We start from the raw sequence: 20,508 nt of genomic DNA on the forward strand, positions 1-20,508 counted from the left end.
ATGCTAACTTAAATCCCGGTTGCCACTGGACATCTTCAATTTAAAGAAGAAAAAAAATTGTCCAGTGCTTTGGAGTGAATGATCCAGCCAGGTAAGATTCCCAATTTTTATTTTAGCAAGGTTTCAGGTAAAATCAGAAAACACCAATGGTCAGGTATACCTCCAAGGTAGAGAAAAAATGACAAACGACAATGCGTTTCGACTAGTTGTATTTGTTACATGTGTTCGTGGTGTTCTTTCATGTTTAAAGTAAAGTAGCTACCAAACACATTTTTTTTATGCTGCTGTTTCTGTATCTTCTTTAGTTGACAACATGTATAAAGAACAACATTTTTTTATTTTTTTTGGTTAATACAAACTTCTTTCATTCTTCTCTTTCCCGTATGGTCAATTCTTCAGTGCTGAAAAGTCTGCACCTCACCGACACAGGAGTACAGCCAGAGCATTGCTCTTTTTGGACTCATGAAGTAGTCAGCAAAGGTCTCTCTCACTAAGGCCTAAAACACACTTCCGCAAAAAAAACGTCCGTATGACACGGTCCGTTTTTCGTGTCCGTGTTCCGTATTTTTGGGGCGTTTCTCCGGTACGTATGGCATCCGTGTGATGGCGTATGTCAGCCGTGTGTACGTGTAAAATGTCCGTGTTTGAGTGTAAAATGCCTGTGTATGTGTGCGTGGAATGTCCGTGTGGAATGTCCGTTTGTATGTTGCACAATGTCGTTGATACATGTCGGCTGACCGCAGACAGAGTTCGCGATGAGAATGAACTCGGGTGAACTTCACCCGACTTCATTGTCATGCCGCTGCTCTGTCTGTGTGCTGCGTACTGATTAGCGGTCACCTGTGAAGGATTCACCAGTGACCGCTAATCCCCCGAGTGACAGAAGTGAGCAGCCCTCTCTCATACTCACCGCTCCCCGATCACCAGCGCGGCGAGGAACAGCTGTGCAGAGAATACGCGGCAACAATTACTTTGAATATGCCGGCCGCTCATTACTCAATCTCGTATTCCCTGCTTTTCCCACCCACAGGCGCCTGTGATTGGTTGCAGTCAGACACGCCCCCCACGCTGAGTGACAGCTGTCTCACTGCACCCAATCACAGCAGCCGGTGTCTGTAATGTGCAGTAAAATAAATAAATAATTTTAAAAAACGGCGTGCGGTCCCCCCCAATTTTAATATCAGCCAGATAAAGCCATAAGGCTGAAGGCTGGTATTCTCAGGATGGGGAGCCCCACGTTATGGGGAGCCCCCCAGCCTAGCAATATCAGTCAGCAGCCGCCCAGAATTGCCGCATACATTATATGCGACAGTTCTGGGACTGTACCCGGCTCTTCCCAATTTGCCCTGGTGCGTTGGCAAATCGGGGTAATAAGGAGTTTTTGGCAGCCCATAGCTGCCAATAAGTCCTAGAATAATCATGTCAGGCGTCTCCCCGAGATACCTTCCATGATTAATCTGTAAATTACAGTAAATAAACACACACACACCTGAAAAAATCATTTATTAGAAATAAAAAACACTAACAAATTCCCTCATCATCACCAATTTAATTAGCCCGAAAAAGCCCTCCATGTCCGGCGTACTCCAGGATGGTCCAGCGTCGCATCCAGCTCTGCTGCATGAAGGTGACCGGAGCTGCAGAAGACACCGCCGCTCCTGTCACCTCCACGCAGCTAATGAAAGGAATAGCACCTCACAATTTCGGATATGGTTGAGTTACCAATACGAATCTGGAGATGCAGGGATGCGTAGCTCTCTCCTGTGGCAAAAAAAAATGAAAAATAAAAGGAAACAGTCAGAAACTAAATTCTTCATATTACAATAAAATGGCGGTGTAATGTGTAGGTGCGCATTAAGATAGCTCCTGCTCAAGAAGATTGAACACAATGTTATTGAATACATTATGAATCTTACTGTAAACAGTGTATTAAAAAATTAGCAGTGGAGTGTGTAAATGCTACAAGCAAGGTGAGGGGATTGTTTGGCTAAGCTGTGTTGAATTTAGTTATGATTTGCATTTTACAACCATGGATAACATATTTAGGTAACTATTGTCACCAACAACACACACAATGTCAATAAAATTATTTACCGCAAGGTGATAAGCAGCCTTTCCTCAGCAGAAATTGACTTGCGCATTATACTATTCATATACTTGAGCTCAGGAGACAGCAGAGACAGCAGTCGACCAAATGCTTGGATGGGAATGCAACAGAATGATATAAATTTTTCTGGATACCTTTTTTTTTTTTTAAAAAAGAAATATATATATATATATATATATACAAATATATATATATATATATATATATATATATATATATATATATATATATATATATATAAAAGCCCTCCCCCGAAAATAAGCCCTAGTCCCGGATCAATAATGAAGTGTCCGTGCAGCTAAAAAAGGTTGCAAATATTGCAGGACACTTCATTATAGACAACGGCACCCGGCAATTACACTCACCAGATGCTGAGCGGCAGGACCTGCAGTGATCACACACCCGCACACATCAGATCACACACACGCACACACACACAATCAGATCTCACTCACACACCAGATCTCACACACAAACATCAGATCGCACACAGAGATCACTCATAATCAGATCGCACACACAAACATCGGATCACACGCAAACATCAAATCACACACACAAAGATCGGATCGCACACTCATCGGATCGCATACACACTCACCTCATCCAGTGACACCGATCTCTTCTCGCCGGCCGAATCCTGAGAGGCAGTGCGGTGGAGCGCAACGAACAGGACCTGCGGCGGGCCAAGTGACTTGCTCTCATCATTCCCTGCGGCCGTAAGCGCTGGATGTGATGTGATGTGTGCAATCGGCTGTGTGTGTGATCTGCTGTATGTGCCTGTGATCTGCTGTGTGTGTCTGCGATCAGCTGTATGTGCCTGTGATCGGCTGTGTGTGCCTGCGATCGGCTGTGTGTATCTGTGATCGGCTGTGTGTGCCTGTGATCGGCTCTGTGTATCTGTGATCGGCTGTGTGTGCCTGCGATCGACTGTGTGTGTCTCCTATCTGCTGTGTGTGTGTGTGTGATCTGCTGTGTGTGTGATTTGCTGTGTGTGTCTGCGCTCGGACTGTGTGTGTCAGTGTGTCAGCTAGCAGCAGGGGAGAACGGCATGCAACACTGACCGGAGATCACAGAGAAGACCAGGGAGCCACGCAGATGTCCGGGTCTGGTGAGTATTAGGCTATGTTCGCACGTTGCGTTTTTTACCGCGTTTCTGCAGCGTTTTTGGCAGCAGCGTTTTTGGGCAAAAAGGCATGCGTTTTTGTTTTCCAGCAAAGTCTATGGTAAAAGCAGAAATCCTGTCTGCACTTTGCTTTTTTTTCAGCAGCGTTTAATTTGCATATTTGTGGTCAAAAACCATGCTGAAAAAGAAGCAGCATGTCAGTTGTTTTTGCCATTTCTGCAGCGTTTCCTTAACATTGGAGTCAATGAGAAATGGCAAAACGCATGTTGAAGTGAATAATCTGCGTTTAATGTGCGTTTTACATGCTTTTAACCAGCGTTTTCCAAACCAAAAACGCAGGTGCAGTAGGCAAATAAACCAGGCACAAACGTCATTACCTACATCACTTCCTTTGTACTATAAATACAGAGCTGAGTATGTTTCAGTGCCTGCTACTATTGTGATTTCTCATAATAGATAAACTTTGATCTACTGAAATTTATAATGGCTTGGTTCCAGCGAATGAAGATCGATGTTGCAAAATTAATTGCTATGGTAAGTAGCTGATTTATTTTTAATTATTTTTCTTAAAAAATTTGATAATGATAATGCCAAGCTTTATAATCTTTGAAATTTAGGAATCACTTCTTTACTAATTTGTAAAATTATGTTACAGGTTGAATCCATGCCATGCCTTTGGGATCCCACATGCCCTGACTACATGCAAAAAAACAAGAGGATGGACTGTTGGGGAACAATCTGTGCTGAACTGTTCCCACAATGGCATGAGGCTGATGCAGCCTTACAACATAAAATTGGTATATTTCTTGTTTAAATTAGTTGTTTTTATAATGTTACTATACTTATTAAAATTAATTTAAGTTTTGTTTTTTTTGTGTTTCATTGCACAATTAAAATAGAGCTTGATGTGCGGAAAAGGTGGCGTTCAGTTAAGGACAGATTTCACAAGATAAGGAATGAGGGCATGAAAAGTGGCAGTTCCCCTAAAAAACCAAATTTCATCTATTATGATGAGCTGTCATTCCTCTGCACAAGTCGGAAAACTAGAGAGTAAGTATTCATGTAACAGTATGTTAAAATTGTTTTATGACAATAATGTTATCATCACAATAAATTACATTGTATTTAATTGTTTTTTATTTTTTCTTTCACATCAACAGAACTTCAGGAAATGTAGCAGCACAAACACCTGTTGATGATGAAGAGGGGCAAGAGAGCCTTCATCAACCACACCAGGAAGGGCCATCAGCCAATATAGATCAATTTTCATCTGAACATGAAGGGGATCTAGAAAGTGGTACTGTTCAAGATAAATCACCACCTAGACCTACAATAATTACCTCAAGTCCCACAAAATATATTAAGCCAAAAAACAAAAAAAAAACCACCAAAAATATCCAATTAGAGGAGGACGTTATTTGCAAAGAAACCTTAAAATTATTGAATACTAGTGCCAAAGAAGATGACATTGATCATTTTGGCATTAGTATAGCAGGTAGAATCCGAAAAATTAAAGATGAGAAGAAAAAAAATACATGCATGACAGCCATATGTGGGATGCTGAGTTGCTATGAGGAAGAGGGTAGTTTCCCTTCCTCTGGCGCAATTATTTCTAAAATTGAACAAATTTTTGATGACGTCAAAAACCCACCAGCCCAAAAGAATACAGCTACTATTGCCCATAACCCAATCTACATACAAAAACCTTATTCTCTAAATACAAATACATATAATCAAAATGTGCCCCAACAATATTTCCATCCAGGCATCCAAACTCAAAAACCACAATCTAGCCAAATGAATATACAACCCCCGTTAAATGTTAATTTGCATTCCCAACAACCACCACAAGGATATTTCAGCAGGCAATTATTTTCTGAACCATAATGTCATAATGATGTAATCTTATGTGTATGTTTATAAAAAATTATGTATTTTTCCTAAATATCAATTATATGTTGCACATATGTTTAAATGTGCATAAAAATGGCTTTATGACGTAAATAAAGCTTTGAAAATAAATTATTTTATTTCTGACATCAAAATCTGTGTTTGTATACTTTAATTTTGCAACATATGAAGTGTTTTCATGTTCAATCTTGATGATTTTAGAGTTATCATTGCGTCAGGAAGTGACATCATAACAAATTAACATAAACAAGACAGGAAAGGCAGACATTTTTGTATTTGAATCATTTAACTTTATTTTTGAGTTCAATGACATGACAAACGCATATGCGTTTTTAATAAGAAAAACGCATGTAAAAAGCGCTAAAAACGCAATTAAAACGCTACAAAAACGCATGCGTTTTTAGCGCTAAAAAATGGTCAAAAGCCATTTGGTCAAAAACCAAGGGAAGGAAAACGTGCAGAATAAACTGCAGGTACACCGACGCAACGTGCGCACATAGCCTTAGTCTCCAGGGAAGTGGGGGTCTGCTTTTTTGTGGGGTAAACTTACCCCCAACCGTGTTTCTGCAAGAATAAGACCTCCTCCAAAAATAAGCCCTAGTGCTTTTTTGGGGGGCAAAAAAAATATAAGACAGTGTCTTATTTTTGGAAAAACATGGTATATAAATTATTTTGCAGCACAGAATTAAATACATATATACATAAAGATATAAATATACAGATTAGATATGGAAGAGATGTAAAAACATACCGGACTACACAAAATGTAGCATCTGTGCAAAAATTATACTGTTAAAAACGTCAGCCTCAGACGCCAAAACAAATAAGTCACTGGGCCATAGATCCCGAAAAATAAAAATGCTATGGGTCACGGAACTTTGTTTGGACAAACTTCTGATTTTTTTAAACCCCTTATCTAAAAGACTATTCATGTTTGGTGTCTACGAACTCGCACCAACCTGAGGCATCACACCGACACATCAGTTTTACCATATAGTGAACACAGTGAATAAAATATCTCAAAAAACAATAGTGCTATTGCACGTTTTTTGAAATTTTTCCGCATTTGAAATTTTGTGGTCATTTGCCTGTACACTATATCGTAAAACTCATAGTTTAACTTGACAGTACAGCTTGTTCTGCAAAAATGAGCCCTCACATGACCATATTGACTTTTAAAAAAGTTATATATAAGTCAATATGGTCATGTGAGGGATTGTTTATTGCGGAACAAGCTGAACTGTCAAGAGAGTCGTGTAAAGGTTAAGGCCACGTGCACACGTTCATTGTTGCTGAGTTGTTTTTTTTACCTTAGTAAAAAGGCCACATGCACACATTGAGTATTTCGTGAGGATTTTTTTTTCCTCAGTATTAAGGCCACATGCACAACGCCAGTATTTGCTGAGTTTTTTTCACCTCAGGATTTGTAGAGATGACGTGTTTCTATTATACTTTTCCTCTCATTGTACAACTCCTGGTTTTGGCTTACAAATACTCAGGTAAAAAAACTCACCAAATACTCACTGTGTGCACGAGGCCTTACAAATACTGAGTTTTACAAAAAATCATTACAAAAAATCAAGTGCTCAACGTGTGCACGTGGCCTAATTCTGAGGTAAAATACTGACCAAATACACACTGAATTTTAAAAATTCTGTTTTATATAGTATCAGATAAAAAATGCTTCTTTCTCCACATATGAGTCACTTCTTTCATTATCTCTACTTATTCTGAAAAATAACTCCAACTAAAATGATCTCAAAACAGAGAATTGTCAGGTTACAGCACCTTTTTATAATTTATGAAGAACAAAGTGGAAGAAGTGAGCAGAACTCAGCACAGACACACCTAAACTTGTGCTTCAGTTTCAAACCACTGTTATACGTCAGTGCTGTATTCACAGCAGCACAGCTCAGTACTGCTGTGTAATGTTCCCCATGCTGCTGTGGGTTACCCCCATTCTGCAATATGTCTCCCATGCCGCTGTATAATATCCACCATGCTGCTGTATAATATTCCTCATGCTGCTGTATAATATTCCCCATTCTGCTGTATAATATCCCCTATTCAGCTGTGTCATATCCTCCATTCTGCTTTGTAAAATCCCCCATTCTGCTGTATAATATCCCCCAGGTTGCTGTGTAATATCACCTATGCTATTGTGTAATATCCCCCCATTTTGCTTTGTAATATCCCTCATTCTGCTAGATAATGTCTCCCAGGTTGCAGTGTAATATTTCCCATGTTGCTGTATAATTTTCATCCATGCTGCTGAGTACTAATCCCCATTTTGCTGTATAATGTGCCCCATATTGCTGTGTAATGTCCCCCATGGTGCTGTGTGATACCCTTTTTGTGCCGTATGTCTCCCATGCTGCTGTGTAATATCCCCTCATGCTGCTCTGCAATATCTCCTCCATGCTGCTGTGCAATATCCCTCATGCTGCTGTGTAATGTCCCCCATGCTGCTGTGTAATGTCCCCCATGCTGCTGTGTAAGGTCCCTCATGCTACTTTATAATGTCCCTCATGCTGCAGTGTAATATTCCCCAATTCTGCTGTGTAATATTCCCCAATGCCGCTATGTAATATCCCCCCTATGCTGCTGTGTCATATCCCCCACGCTGCTGTATGATACCCCTGTTGTGCTGTATAATGTCTCCCTGCTGCAGTTTAATATCCTCCATTCTTCTATGTAATACTCCCCAAGGCTGCTGTGTAATATCCCCATGCTGCTTTGTAATATTCCCCAATCTGCTCTATAATGTCCCCAATGTTGCTGTATAATGTCCCCCATGCTGTTGCGTACTGTTCCCCATGCTGCTGTATAATGTTCCCAATGCTGCTATGTACTATTCCCCATTCTGCTGTATAGTTTGCCCCATGCTGCTGTGTAATGTCCCCCATGCTGTTGTGTAATGTCCCCAATGATGCTGTGTGATATTCTGCTTTATATCCCGCATGTAATGATACCCATGCTGCTGTGTGCTCTGTACTATGCCACATTCTGCTGTGTAATATCCCCCATTCTGCTGTATAATGTCCGCCATGTTGCTGTGTAATGTCCTTTATGCTGCTGTATAATGTCTCCCATGCTGCTTTGTAATACCCTCAATTCTGCTGTACAATATCTCCCATGCTGCTGTGTAATGTCCCAAATGCTGCTGTGTAATGTCCCCATTGATGCTGTATGATATTCCCCATTCTTATATATAATGTTTCCCATGCTGCTTTGTAATATGCTCCATTCTGCTGTGTTATTCACCCCATTCTGCTGTATAATATCCCCCAGGTTGCTGTATAAAGTCCCCCATGCTACTGCATAATATCCCCCCATTCTGTTGTATAATGACCCCATTCTGCTGTATAATGTGTCCCATGGTGCAGTGTAAAATCCCCCATGCTGCTGTATAAGGTTAGCAATGCTGCTGTGTACTATCCCACATTCTGTTGTAAAAGGTGCCCCATGCTGCTGTAATGTCCCCCATGCTGCTATGTAATATCCCCCTTTTGCTGTATAATGTTCCCCATGCTGGTGTATAATGTCCCCCATGCTGCTGTATAATGTGTCACATTCTGCTATGTAATATCCCCCTTTGCTGGTGTTTAATACCCCCTCTCTGCTTTGTAATATCCCCCATGATGTATTTTAATATCGTTCATTCTGCTGTACAATATCTCCCGTGCTGCTGTGTAATGTTTCGCATGCTGCTGTTTAATATTCCCCATTCTGCTTAATATCCCCCATTCTGTTGTATAATGTCCTCCAGGTTGCTGTGTAATGTCCCCGTGTTGCTACGTAATGTCCCCCATTTTTCTGTGTAATATCCCCTATGTTGCTGTGTCGTGTCCCCCATGCTGCTGTATATTGTCTCCCATGCTGATGTGTAATGTCCCCCATGCTGATGTATGATACCCCCGTTGTGCTGTAAAATGTCTCCCTGCTGCAGTTTAATATCCCCCATTCTTCTGTGTAATACTCCCCAAGGCTGCTGTGTAATGTCCCCCATTCTGCTGTGTAATATTCCTTATGCTGCTGTGTAATGTCCCCTATGCTGCTTTGTAATATCCTCCATTCTGCTGTACAATATCTCCCATGCTGCTTTTTAATATGCCCCATTCTGCTGTGTAATTCACCCCATTCTGCTGTATAATGTCCCACAGGTTGCTGTATAATGTCCCCCATGCTTCTGCATAATATCCCCCCATTCTGTTGTATAATGCCCCCCATTCTGCAGTATAATGTGCCCCTATGGTGCTGTGTAAAATCCCCCATGCTGCTGTGTAATGTCCCTCATGCTGCTGTATAAGGTTACCAATGCTGCTATGTTCTATCCCACATTCTGTTGTATAAGGTGCCCCATGCTGCTGTAATGTCCCCCATACTGCTATGTAATATCCCCCTTTTGCTGTATAATATTCCTCATGCTGGTGTATAATGTCCCCCATGCTGCTGTATAATGTCTCACATTCTGCTATGTAATATCCCCCTTTGCTGTATAATATCCCCTCTGCTGCTGTGTAATATCCCCCATGCTGCTGTGTAAAATCTACCATTCTGCTGTATAATGTCTCCCATGCTGGTCTTTAATACCCCCATTCTGCTTTGTAATATCTTCCATGATGTAGTTTAATATCCTTCATTCTGCTGTACAATTTCTCCCATGCTGCTGTGTAATGTGTCCTATGATTCTGTGTAATATTCCCCATTCTGCATTATATCCCCCATTCTGCTGTCTAATGTCCTCCAGGTTGCTGTGTAATGTCCCCATTGCTGCTGTGTAATGTCCCCCATTTTTCTGTGTAATATCCCCTATGTTGCTGTGTAATATCCCACATGCTGCTGTGTATTGTCTCCCATGCTGATGTGTAATGTCCCCCATGCTGATGTATGATACCCCCGTTGTGCTGTAAAATGTCTCCCTGCTGCAGTTTAATATCCCTCATTCTTCTGTGTAATACTCCCTAAGGCTGCTGTGTAATGTCCCCCATTCTTCTGTGTAATATTCCTTATGCTGCTGTGTAATCTCACCCATGCTGCTTTGTAATATCCTCCATTCTGCTGTACAATATCTCCCATGCTGCTTTGTAATATGCCCCGTTTTGCTGTGTAATTCACCCCATTCTGCTGTATAATGACCCACAGGTTGCTGTATAATGTCCCCATTGCTGCTGTGTAATGTCCCCCATTTTTCTGTGTAATATCCCCTATGTTGCTGTGTAATATCCCACATGCTGCTGTGTATTGTCTCCCATGCTGATGTGTAATGTCCCCCATGCTGATGTATGATACCCCCGTTGTGCTGTAAAATGTCTCCCTGCTGCAGTTTAATATCCCTCATTCTTCTGTGTAATACTCCCTAAGGCTGCTGTGTAATGTCCCCCATTCTTCTGTGTAATATTCCTTATGCTGCTGTGTAATCTCACCCATGCTGCTTTGTAATATCCTCCATTCTGCTGTACAATATCTCCCATGCTGCTGTGTAATGTCCCCCATGCTGGTGTTTAATGTCCCCCATGCTGCAGTGTTATGTCTTCAATGCTGCTGTGTAATTTTCCCCCATGCTGCTGTATACTGTGCTCCATGCTGCTGTGTAATGTCTCTCATTCTGCTGTGTAATATCCCTTATGCTGCTGTTTATTATCCCCAACTCTGCCATGCAATATGCTCCATTCTACTGGATAATGTCTGCCATGTTGCTGTGTAATGTCTCTTATGCTGCTGTGCAATGTCCCCCATGCTGCTGTGTTATACCCCCTTTTTGCTGTGTAATATCGCCCCATTCTGCTGTGTAATGTCCACCATTTTTCTGTGTAATATCGCCCCATGCTGTTGTATAATGTTCCGAATGCTGCTGTGTACTATCCCCAATTCTGCTATATAATGTCCCCCTCGCTGCTGTGTAATATCTCCCATTCTGCTGTATAATATGCTCCAGATTTCTGTGTAATATCCCCATTCTGCTTTATAATATCCCTCATTCTGCTGTATAATGTCCTTCAGGTTGCTGTATAATGCCCCCCATGCTGCTGCGTAATGTTTCCCATGCTGCTGTATAATGTTCCCAATGCTATGTGTAATCCCCCATTCTGCTGTATAATGTCCCCATACTGCTGTGTAATCTATCCCATGCTTCTGTGTATTATCCCCCATTCTGCTGTATAATATCCCACTCGCTGCTGTATAATGTCCTTCAGGTTTCAGTGTAATGTCCCTTCTGCTGCTGTGTAATATCCCCCTTTCTGGGGTACAATATCTCCCATGTTTCTGTGTAATATTCCCCATTCTGCATTATATCCCCCATTCTGCTGTATAATGTCCTCCAGGTTGCTGTGTAATGTCCCCATTGCTGCTGTGTAATGTCCCCCATTTTTCTGTGTAATATCCCCTATGTTGCTGTGTAATATCCCACATGCTGCTGTGTATTGTCTCCCATGCTGATGTGTAATGTCCCCCATGCTGATGTATGATACCCCCGTTGTGCTGTAAAATGTCTCCCTGCTGCAGTTTAATATCCCTCATTCTTCTGTGTAATACTCCCTAAGGCTGCTGTGTAATGTCCCCCATTCTTCTGTGTAATATTCCTTATGCTGCTGTGTAATCTCACCCATGCTGCTTTGTAATATCCTCCATTCTGCTGTACAATATCTCCCATGCTGCTTTGTAATATGCCCCGTTTTGCTGTGTAATTCACCCCATTCTGCTGTATAATGACCCACAGGTTGCTGTATAATGTCCCCCATGCTTCTGCATAATATCCCCCCATTCTGTTGTATAATGCCCCCCATTCTGCTGTATAATGTTCCCCATGGTGCTGTGTAATGTCCCCCATGCTGCTGTGTAATGTTCTCACGCTGCTGTGTGATACCCCTATGCTGCTGTATAAGGTTACCAATGCTGCTGTGTACTGTCCCCCATTCTTTTGTATAAGGTGCCCCATGCTGCTGTAAAGTCACCCATACTGCTATGTAATATCCCCCTTTTGCTGCATAATGTCCCCCATGCTGCTATGTAATATCCCCCTTTGCTGTATAATATCCCAGATGCTGCTTTGTAATATCCCCAATGCTGCTGTTTAATATCTCCCATTATGCTGTATAATGTCTCCCATGCTGCTGTTTAATATCCCCCATCCTGCTTTGTAATATCCCCCATGTTGCAGTTTAATATCCACCATTCTGCTGTACAATATCTCCCATACTGCTGAGTAATGTGTCTCATTCTTCTGTGTAATATTCCCATTCTGCTTTATATCCCCCATTCTGCTGTATAATGTCCTATAGGTTGCTGTGTAATGATACCCATGCTGCTGTGTGCACTGTACTATGCCACATTCTGCTGTATAATGTTCCCAATGCTGCTTTTTAATATCTCCCATTCTGCTGTGTAATATCCCCCATTTTGCTGTATAATGTCCGCCATGTTGCTGTGTAATGTCCCTTATACTGCTTTGTAATATCCTCCATTCTGCTGTACAATATCTCCCATGCTGCTGTGTAATGTCCCCCCATGCTGGTGTTTAATGCACCCCATGCTGCAGTGTTATGTCTTCAATGCTGCTGTGTAATTTCCCCCCATGCTGCTGTATACTGTGCCCCATGCTGCTGTGTAATGTCTCTCATTCTGCTGTGTAATATCCCTTATGCTGCTGTGTATTATCCCCAACTCTGCCATGCAATATGCTCCATTCTACTGGATAATGTCTGCCATGTTGCTGTGTAATGTCTCCCATGCTGCTGTGTAATGTCCCCCATGCTGCTGTGTTATACCCCCTTTCTGCAGTGTAATATCGCCCCATTCTGCTGTGTAATGTCCACCATTTTTCTGTGTAATATCGCCCCATGCTGTTGTATAATGTTCCGAATGCTGCTGTGTACTATCCCCAATTCTGCTATATAATGTCCCCCTCGCTGCTGTGTAATATCTCCCATTCTGCTGTATAATATGCTCCAGATTTCTGTGTAATATCCCCATTCTGCTTTATAATATCCCCCATTCTGCTGTATAATGTCCTTCAGGTTGCTGTATAATGCCCCCCATGCTGCTGCGTAATGTTTCCCATGCTGCTGTATAATGTTCCCAATGCTGATATGTGTAATCCCCCATTCTAATGTATAATGTCCCCATACTGCTGTGTAATCTATCCCATGATTCTGTGTATTATCCCCCATTCTGCTGTATAATATCCCACTCACTGCTGTATAATGTCCTTCAGGTTTCAGTGTAATGTCCCTTCTGCTGCTGTGTAATATCCCCCTTTCTGGGGTACAATATCTCCCATGTTTCTGTGTAATTTCCCCATTCTGCATTATTGTTTCCCCCAATTTTGCTGTATAATGTCCTCCACATTGCTCTTTAATGTCCCCGATGATGCTGTGTGATTATTCCACATTCTGATGTATAATGTTTCCCATGCTGTTTTGTAAAATGCCCCATTATTCTGTGTAATTCACCCCATTCTGGTGTATAATGTCCCCCAGGTTTCTGTGTTATGTCCCCATGCTACAGTGTAATATCCCCCCTTTCTGCTGTATAATGTTCCCCATGCTGCTGTGTAATTTCCCACATGCTTATGTGTAATGTCCCCTATGCTGCTGTGTAATGTCCCCAATGATGCTGTATGATTTTCCCCATTCTGATGTATAATGTTTCCCCTGCTGCTTTGTAATATGTCCCATGCTTATGTGTAATATCCCCCCTTCTGCTGTATAATGTGCCCCATGTTGCTGTGTAATATCCACCATTCTGCTTTGTAATATCCCCCATTCTGCTGTATAATGTTCCCAATGCTACTGTGTAATATCCCCCCATTCTGCTGTATAATGTGTCCCATGGTGCTGTGTAATGTTCCCCATTCTGCTGTGTAATATCCATCATTCTGCTGTTTAATATCCCACATGCTGCTGTGTAATATCCCCCATTCTGTTGTGTAATGTCCTCCATGCTGTGTGTAATATCCCCCCATTCTGTTGTGTAATGTCCCCCATGCTGCTGTGTAATTTTCCCATATGCTGTTGTATAATGTTTCCAATGCTCCTGTGTATTATCCCAAATTCTGCTGTATTATGTCCCACTCGCTGCTGTATAATGTCCTCCAGGTTTCTGTGTAATGTCCCCAATGCTGCTGTGTAATATCCCCCTTTCTGCTGTACTATATCTCCCATGTTTCTGTGTAATATCCCCATTCTGCAGTATTATATCCCCCATTCTGCTATATAATGTCCCCCAGATTGCTGTCTAGTGTCTCTCATGCTGCTGTGTAATGTGCCCCATACTGCAATGTAATGTCCCTCATGCTGCTGTGTAATTTTCCCCCATGCTGCTGTTATATATCGCCCATGCTGCTGTGTAATGTCCGACCTGCTGCTGTGAATGTCCCCCATGTGGCTGTGTGATACCCTAATTCTGCTCTACACAGTCTCCCATGCTGCTGTGTAATCTCCCCCATGCTTCTGTGTATTATCCCCCATTCTGCAGTGCAATGTGCCCCATTCTGCTATAAAATGTCTGCCATGTTGCTGTGTAATGTCTCTTATGCTGATGTGTAATGTCCTCCATGCTGTTGTGTGATACTCCTATTCTGCTGTACAATGTCCCCATGCTGCTGTGTAATGTCCCCCATTTTGCTTTGTAAAATCCCCCATTTTGCTTTGTATCCCCGATTCTGCTATATAATGTCCCACAGGTTGCTGTGTGATATCCCCATTCTGCTGTATGTCTCTCATGCTGCTGGGTAATATCCCCCCATGTGGCTGTGTAATATCCACCCATGCTGCTGTGTAATATCCCCCCTATGCTGCTGTGTAATATTCCCCCTATGCTGCTGTGTAATATCCCCCCTATGCTACTGTGTAATATCCCCCCTATGCTACTGTGTAATATCCCCCCATGCTTCTGTGTAATGTCCCCCATGCTGCTGTGTAATATTTCCCAATGCTGCTTTGTAATATTCCCCAATGCTGCTGTGTAATATCCTCCCATGCTACTGTGTAATGTCCCCAATGCTGCTGTGTAATGTCCCCAATGTTGCTATGTAATATCCCCTATGCTGCTGTGTCATATCCCCCATGCTGCTGAATGATACCCCTGTTGTGTTGTATAAAGTCTCACTGCTGCAGTTTAATATCCCCCATTCTTCTATGTAATACTCACCAAGGCTGTTGTGTAATATCCCCAATGCTGCTATATAATAATCCCCAATCTGCTGTATAATGTCTCCAATGTTGCTGTATAATGTTCCCCATGCTGTTGCATAATGTTCCCCATGCTGCTGTATAAAGTTCCCAATGCTGCTATGTACTATTCCCTATTCTGCTGTATAATGTGCCCCATGCTGCTATGTATTGTCCCACATGCTGCTGTGTAATGTCCCCAATGATGCTGTGTGATATTCCCCATTTTGATGTATAATGTCTCACATGCTGCTTTGTAATATGCCCCATTCTGCTGTGTGATTCACCTTATTCTGCTGTATAATGTCCCCCAGGTTGTTGTATAAATTATCCCCATGCTACTGCATAATTTCCCCACATTCTGTTGTATAATGACCCCATTCTGCTGTATAATGTGTCCCATGGTGCTGTATGATACCCCTGTTGTGCTGTATAATGTCTCCCTGCTGCAGTTTAATATCTCCCATTCTTCTGTACTACTCCCCAAGGCTGCTGTAATGTCCCCATTCTGCTGTGTAATATTCCCTATGCTGCTGTATAATATTCCCAATGCTGCTATGTACTATTCCCCATTCTGCTGTATAATGTGCCCCATGCTGCTATGTATTGTCCCCCATGCTGCTGTGTAATGTCTCCAATGATACTGTGTGATATTCCCCATTTTGATGTATAATGTCTCACATGCTGCTTTGTAATATGCCCCATTCTGCTGTGTAATTCACCCTATTCTGCTGTATAATGTCCCCAGGTTGTTGTATAATGTCCCCCATGCTACTGCATAATATCCCCCCATTCTGTTGTATAATGCCCCCATTCTGCTGTATAATGTGCCCTATGGTGTTGTGTAAAAACCCCTATGCTGCTGTGTAATGTTCCCATTCTGCTGTGTAATGTCCCCCATGCTGCTTTGTAATGTCCTCATTCTGCTGTGTGATATGCCCATGCTGCTGTATAAGGTTACCAATGCTTCTGTGATATCCCCCATTCTGTTGTATGTCTCCCATGCTGCAGTGTAATATGCCCTATTCTGTTGTATAATTTCCTTTATGCTGCTGTGTAATGCCCCCCATGCTGCTATGTGATATACCCATTCTGCTGTACAATGTGTACCTTGCTGCTGTGTAATATCCCCCATTCTGCTTAGTAATGTCCCCCATTCTGCTGTAAAATGTCCCCTAGGTTGCTGTGTAATGTCCTCCAAAAAGAGTAAAAAACTGGGCACTGCTTACCAGTCTTGTAGTTTAAACATGAATCTCTTACTTTACAGTCATATGAAAAAGTTTGGGCACCCCTATTAATGTTAACCTTTTTTCTTTATAACAATTTGGGTTTTTGCAACAGCTATTTCAGTTTCATATATCTAATAACTGATGGACTGAGTAATATTTCTGGATTGAAATGAGGTTTATTGTACTAAGAGAAAATGTGCAATCCGCATTTAAACAAAATTTGACGGGTGCAAAAGTATGGGCACCTCAACATAAAAGTGACATTAATATTTTGTAGATCCTCCTTTTGCAAAAATCACTGCCTCTAGTCACTTCCTGTAGCTTTTAATGAGTTCCTGGATCCTGGATGAAGGTATATTTGACCATTCCTGTTTACAAAACAATTCCAGTTCAGTTAAGTTTGATGGTCGCCGAGCATGGACAGCATGCTTCAAATCATCCCACAGATTTTCAATGATATTCAGGTCTGGGGACTGGGATGGCCATTCCAGAACATTGTAATTGTCCCTCTGCATGAATGCCTGAGTAGATTTGGAGCAGTGTTTTGGATCATTATCTTGCTGAAATATCCATCCCCTGCGTAACTTCAACTTCGTCACTGATTCTTGCACATTATTGTCAAGAATCTGCTGATACTGAGTTGAATCCATGCAACCCTCAACTTTAACAAGATTCCTGGTGTCGGCATTGGCCACACAGCCCCAAAGCACCAAATTTTACTGTGGGTAGCAAGTGCTTTTCTTGGAATGCCGTGTTTTTTTGCCTCCATGCATAACGCCTTTTTGTATGACCAAATAACTCAATCTTTGTTTCATCAGTCTACAGGACCTTCTTCCAAAATGTAACTGGCTTGTCCAAATGTGCTTTTGCATACCTCAGGCAACTCTGTTTGTGGCGTGCTTGCAGAAACTGCTTCTTTCGCATCACTATCCCATACAGCTTCTCCTTGTGCAATGTGCGCTGTATTGTTGACCGATGCACAGTGATACGAACTGCTGCAACATGATGCTGCAGGTCTTTGGAGGTGGTCTGTGCATTGTCCTTGACTGTTCTCACCATTTTTATTCTCTGCCTTTCTGATACTTTTCTTGGCCTGCCCCTTCTGGGCTTAACAAGAACTGTACCTGTGTTCTTCCATTTCCTTACTATGTTCCTCACAGTGGAACTGACAGTTTAAATCTCTGAGACAACTTTTTGTATCCTTCCCCTGAACATCTATGTTGAATAATCTTTGTTTTCAGATCATTTGAGAGTTGTTTTGTGGAGCCCATGATGCCACTCTTCATAGGAGATTCAAATAGGAGAACAACTTGCAAGTGGCCACCTTAAATACCTTTTCTCATAATTGGATACACCTGCCTATGAAGATCAAAGCTCAATGAGGTTACAAAACCAATTTAGTGCTTTAGTAAGTCAGTAAAAAGTAGTTAGGAGTGTTCAAATCAAGAAATTGATAAGGGTGCCCATACTTTTGCACCGGTCAAATTTTGTTTAAATGCGGATTGCACATTTTCTGTTAGTACAATAAACCTCATTTCAGTCCAGAAATATTCCTCAGTCCATCAGTTATTAGATATATGAAACTGAAATAGCTGTTGCAAAAGCCAAAATTATTATAAAGAAAAAAGGTTAACATTAATAGGGGTGCCCAAACTTTTTCATATGACTGTAATTAGAAGCCGAACCTGTGTTCTCCGTGAGCTCCGGACGCTTGTATATCGCCGGTCTTCCTCCGCTACTAGGAGTAAGCAAATCCCGAGGTGCTCATCCAAGTACAAGGGTCCAGTAAATCTCAAGAAAAGCAGGCTGGAGGCACTCACCAGGTGAGATTTCTATGCTTTATTTGGGTGTAGACAAACAGGCATGTGGGGGAGAGAAAGGGGAAACATGCTGCACTATGGCCGTTTCGCACCATTAAGGGCGCTTCTACGGGTCTACAATCGATACGTCAGTACCTCCTCTTTTTATAGGATTTATTTTTCAGTCAATATGGTCATGTGAGGGCTCATTGTTTGCGGAACGAGCTGTACTTTTAAATGAAACTCAGTTTCAAAAATTGAAAATCAGTTTTACCATATAGTGTACTGGAAAACGGCAAAAAAATTCCAAATGCAGAAAAATTGCAAAAAAGTGCGATAGCACTATGGTTTTTGAGATATTTTATTCACTGTGTTCACTGTATGGTAAAACTGATGTGTGGGTGTGATGCCTCAGGTCAGTGCGAGTTCGTAGACACCAAACATGTATAGGTTTACTTTTATTTAAGGGGTTAAACAAAAATCGGAAGTTTGTCCGAAAAAAGTGGCGCACGTTTTACGCCATATTCCGTGACCCGTAGCGTTCTCATTTTTCGGGATCTATGGCTCAGTGATGGCTTATTTTTTGTGTCTTGAGCTGACGTTTTTAACGGTACTATTTTTGCGCAGATGCCACGTTTTGATCGCCTCTTATTGCGTTTTGCGCAAAAGTTGTGGCAACAAAAAAATGTCATTTTGGCGTTTGGAATTTTTTTGCCGCTACGCCGTATACTGATCAGATTAATTGATTTTATATTTTGATAGATCGGGCGTTTCTGAATGCGGCGAAACCAAATGTGTGTATATTTTTTATTTTTTTAACTCTTTACTTTTCAATGCGGTGAATGGGGGGTTATTTGAACTTTTAGGTTTTTTTGTTTTTCTTTTTAATTTTTTTAAAACTTTTTTTTACCTTTTTTTTTTATTTTACTAGTCCCCCTAGGGGGCTATTGCGATTAGCAATCCGATCGCTCTGCAGTATCTGCTGATCACAGCTACAAGGCTGTAAACAGCAGATACGCTCTCTTTCTTTTTCACTGTCCAGCGGGCACAGCGAAAGTGAAAGCAAGTCAGGTGTAGTACAGGAGTCATCACATGACCCTGTGCTACCATGAAAACTATCGGACGTCACGTGATCGCGTCACGTGACTTCCGGTATCGGGCGGTAAGTAAAAGTTTACCGCGATCGCACTTATAATGGCGCTGTCACATATTGACAGCACCATATAAGGGGTTAAACGGCACAAGCAGATAACGAATCTGCTCTTGCCTAGCAGGCACACATCTCAGCTGTGAAAATAGGCTGAGATGTGTGCCGATCGCAGCATGATGCTGCCGGCAGACCGCGGGCAGTAATGTTATGAACGCTAGGATGCAGTTTTACGGCCTGCGGTCGTTAAGGGGTTAATAAGACGAGTCGCTCCTACCCCAGTATGAATAGTTAGTGTTCTCTAACCCTTATAAATAGAGGCCTAATCGTTTGCCAATGTAGTAAAACCCGCATGGGCAAAAAATTACATAAACCACCCATTTTGTTCTACAAGTGATAAAATCCTTTATCACGTGCCATTGGTCACCAATTTTTATCAATTTTCTTGTGATGTGATATACGCAAAATGAACAGTTGCCACACTTAAAATTACCCGTGGGTCCCACTCTGTCTTACCAGGATTTTTTCGGAGTAACCTTCCCTTAATTAGCATATCACCTAAATTTTTGCTTCTTCTTAGGTTATTTGCCGTTTATTTAATGCTATATCGTGCAGGTCTTTATCACTTTCAATGACATGCCAATTTTTGGTAATGGCTAACCGTATTGCATTGTCCATGGGTCCCTATTTAAAATTAAATCTGAACCTTTCTAAGGATGGTTTGGCTGTTTTTTTGGTGTTATATTCAGGTGTTAAACTTTTCACTTTTTCTAAGGCATTATTTCTTTCTTTCAGGGGGTATCCGCTCTCTAGTAGCCTAGTTTTTAGTTCTTCAGCCTGTTCTAAAAATCTTACATCACTATTGTTTATTCTTCTTATTCTAAGGAACTGACTGTAGGGTACAGATCTTTTTATATGAGTGGGATGTGCACTGTCATAGCACAGCAACATATTCACAGAGGTCAGTTTTCTCTACATTTCTTGTGCAATTCTTCTGTCTTATATTGTTAACGTGGT

The 20,508-nt window shown here is 41.7% G+C and overlaps 1 protein-coding gene across 1 annotated transcript; it reads left to right on the top strand.

Annotated features, from left to right (window-relative positions):
• The first annotated feature begins 3,695 nt into the window (after positions 1-3,695).
• LOC142289686 (uncharacterized) lies at positions 3,696-20,091 on the top strand. The gene is made up of 5 exons (XM_075333612.1): positions 3,696-3,767; positions 3,889-4,030; positions 4,133-4,283; positions 4,394-4,728; positions 20,072-20,091. The coding sequence occupies exons 1-5, from the start codon at positions 3,717-3,719 to the stop codon at positions 20,089-20,091; spliced, it is 699 nt and encodes a 232-aa protein (XP_075189727.1). The 5' UTR covers positions 3,696-3,716.
• Positions 20,092-20,508: the final 417 nt, after the last annotated feature.

The sequence above is a fragment of the Anomaloglossus baeobatrachus genome, chromosome 2 (assembly GCF_048569485.1).
Source record: "Anomaloglossus baeobatrachus isolate aAnoBae1 chromosome 2, aAnoBae1.hap1, whole genome shotgun sequence".
Lineage (NCBI taxonomy): Eukaryota > Metazoa > Chordata > Amphibia > Anura > Aromobatidae > Anomaloglossus > Anomaloglossus baeobatrachus.

Coding starts and splice junctions, on each gene's coding strand:
- LOC142289686 (XM_075333612.1), top strand. CDS start 3,717: ATGGCTTGGTTCCAGCGAATGAAGATCGATGTTGCAAAATTAATTGCT. Junction 4,031..4,132: donor AGCCTTACAACATAAAATTG/GTATATTTCTTG, acceptor CAATTAAAATAG/AGCTTGATGTGCGGAAAAGG. Junction 4,284..4,393: donor ACAAGTCGGAAAACTAGAGA/GTAAGTATTCAT, acceptor TCACATCAACAG/AACTTCAGGAAATGTAGCAG.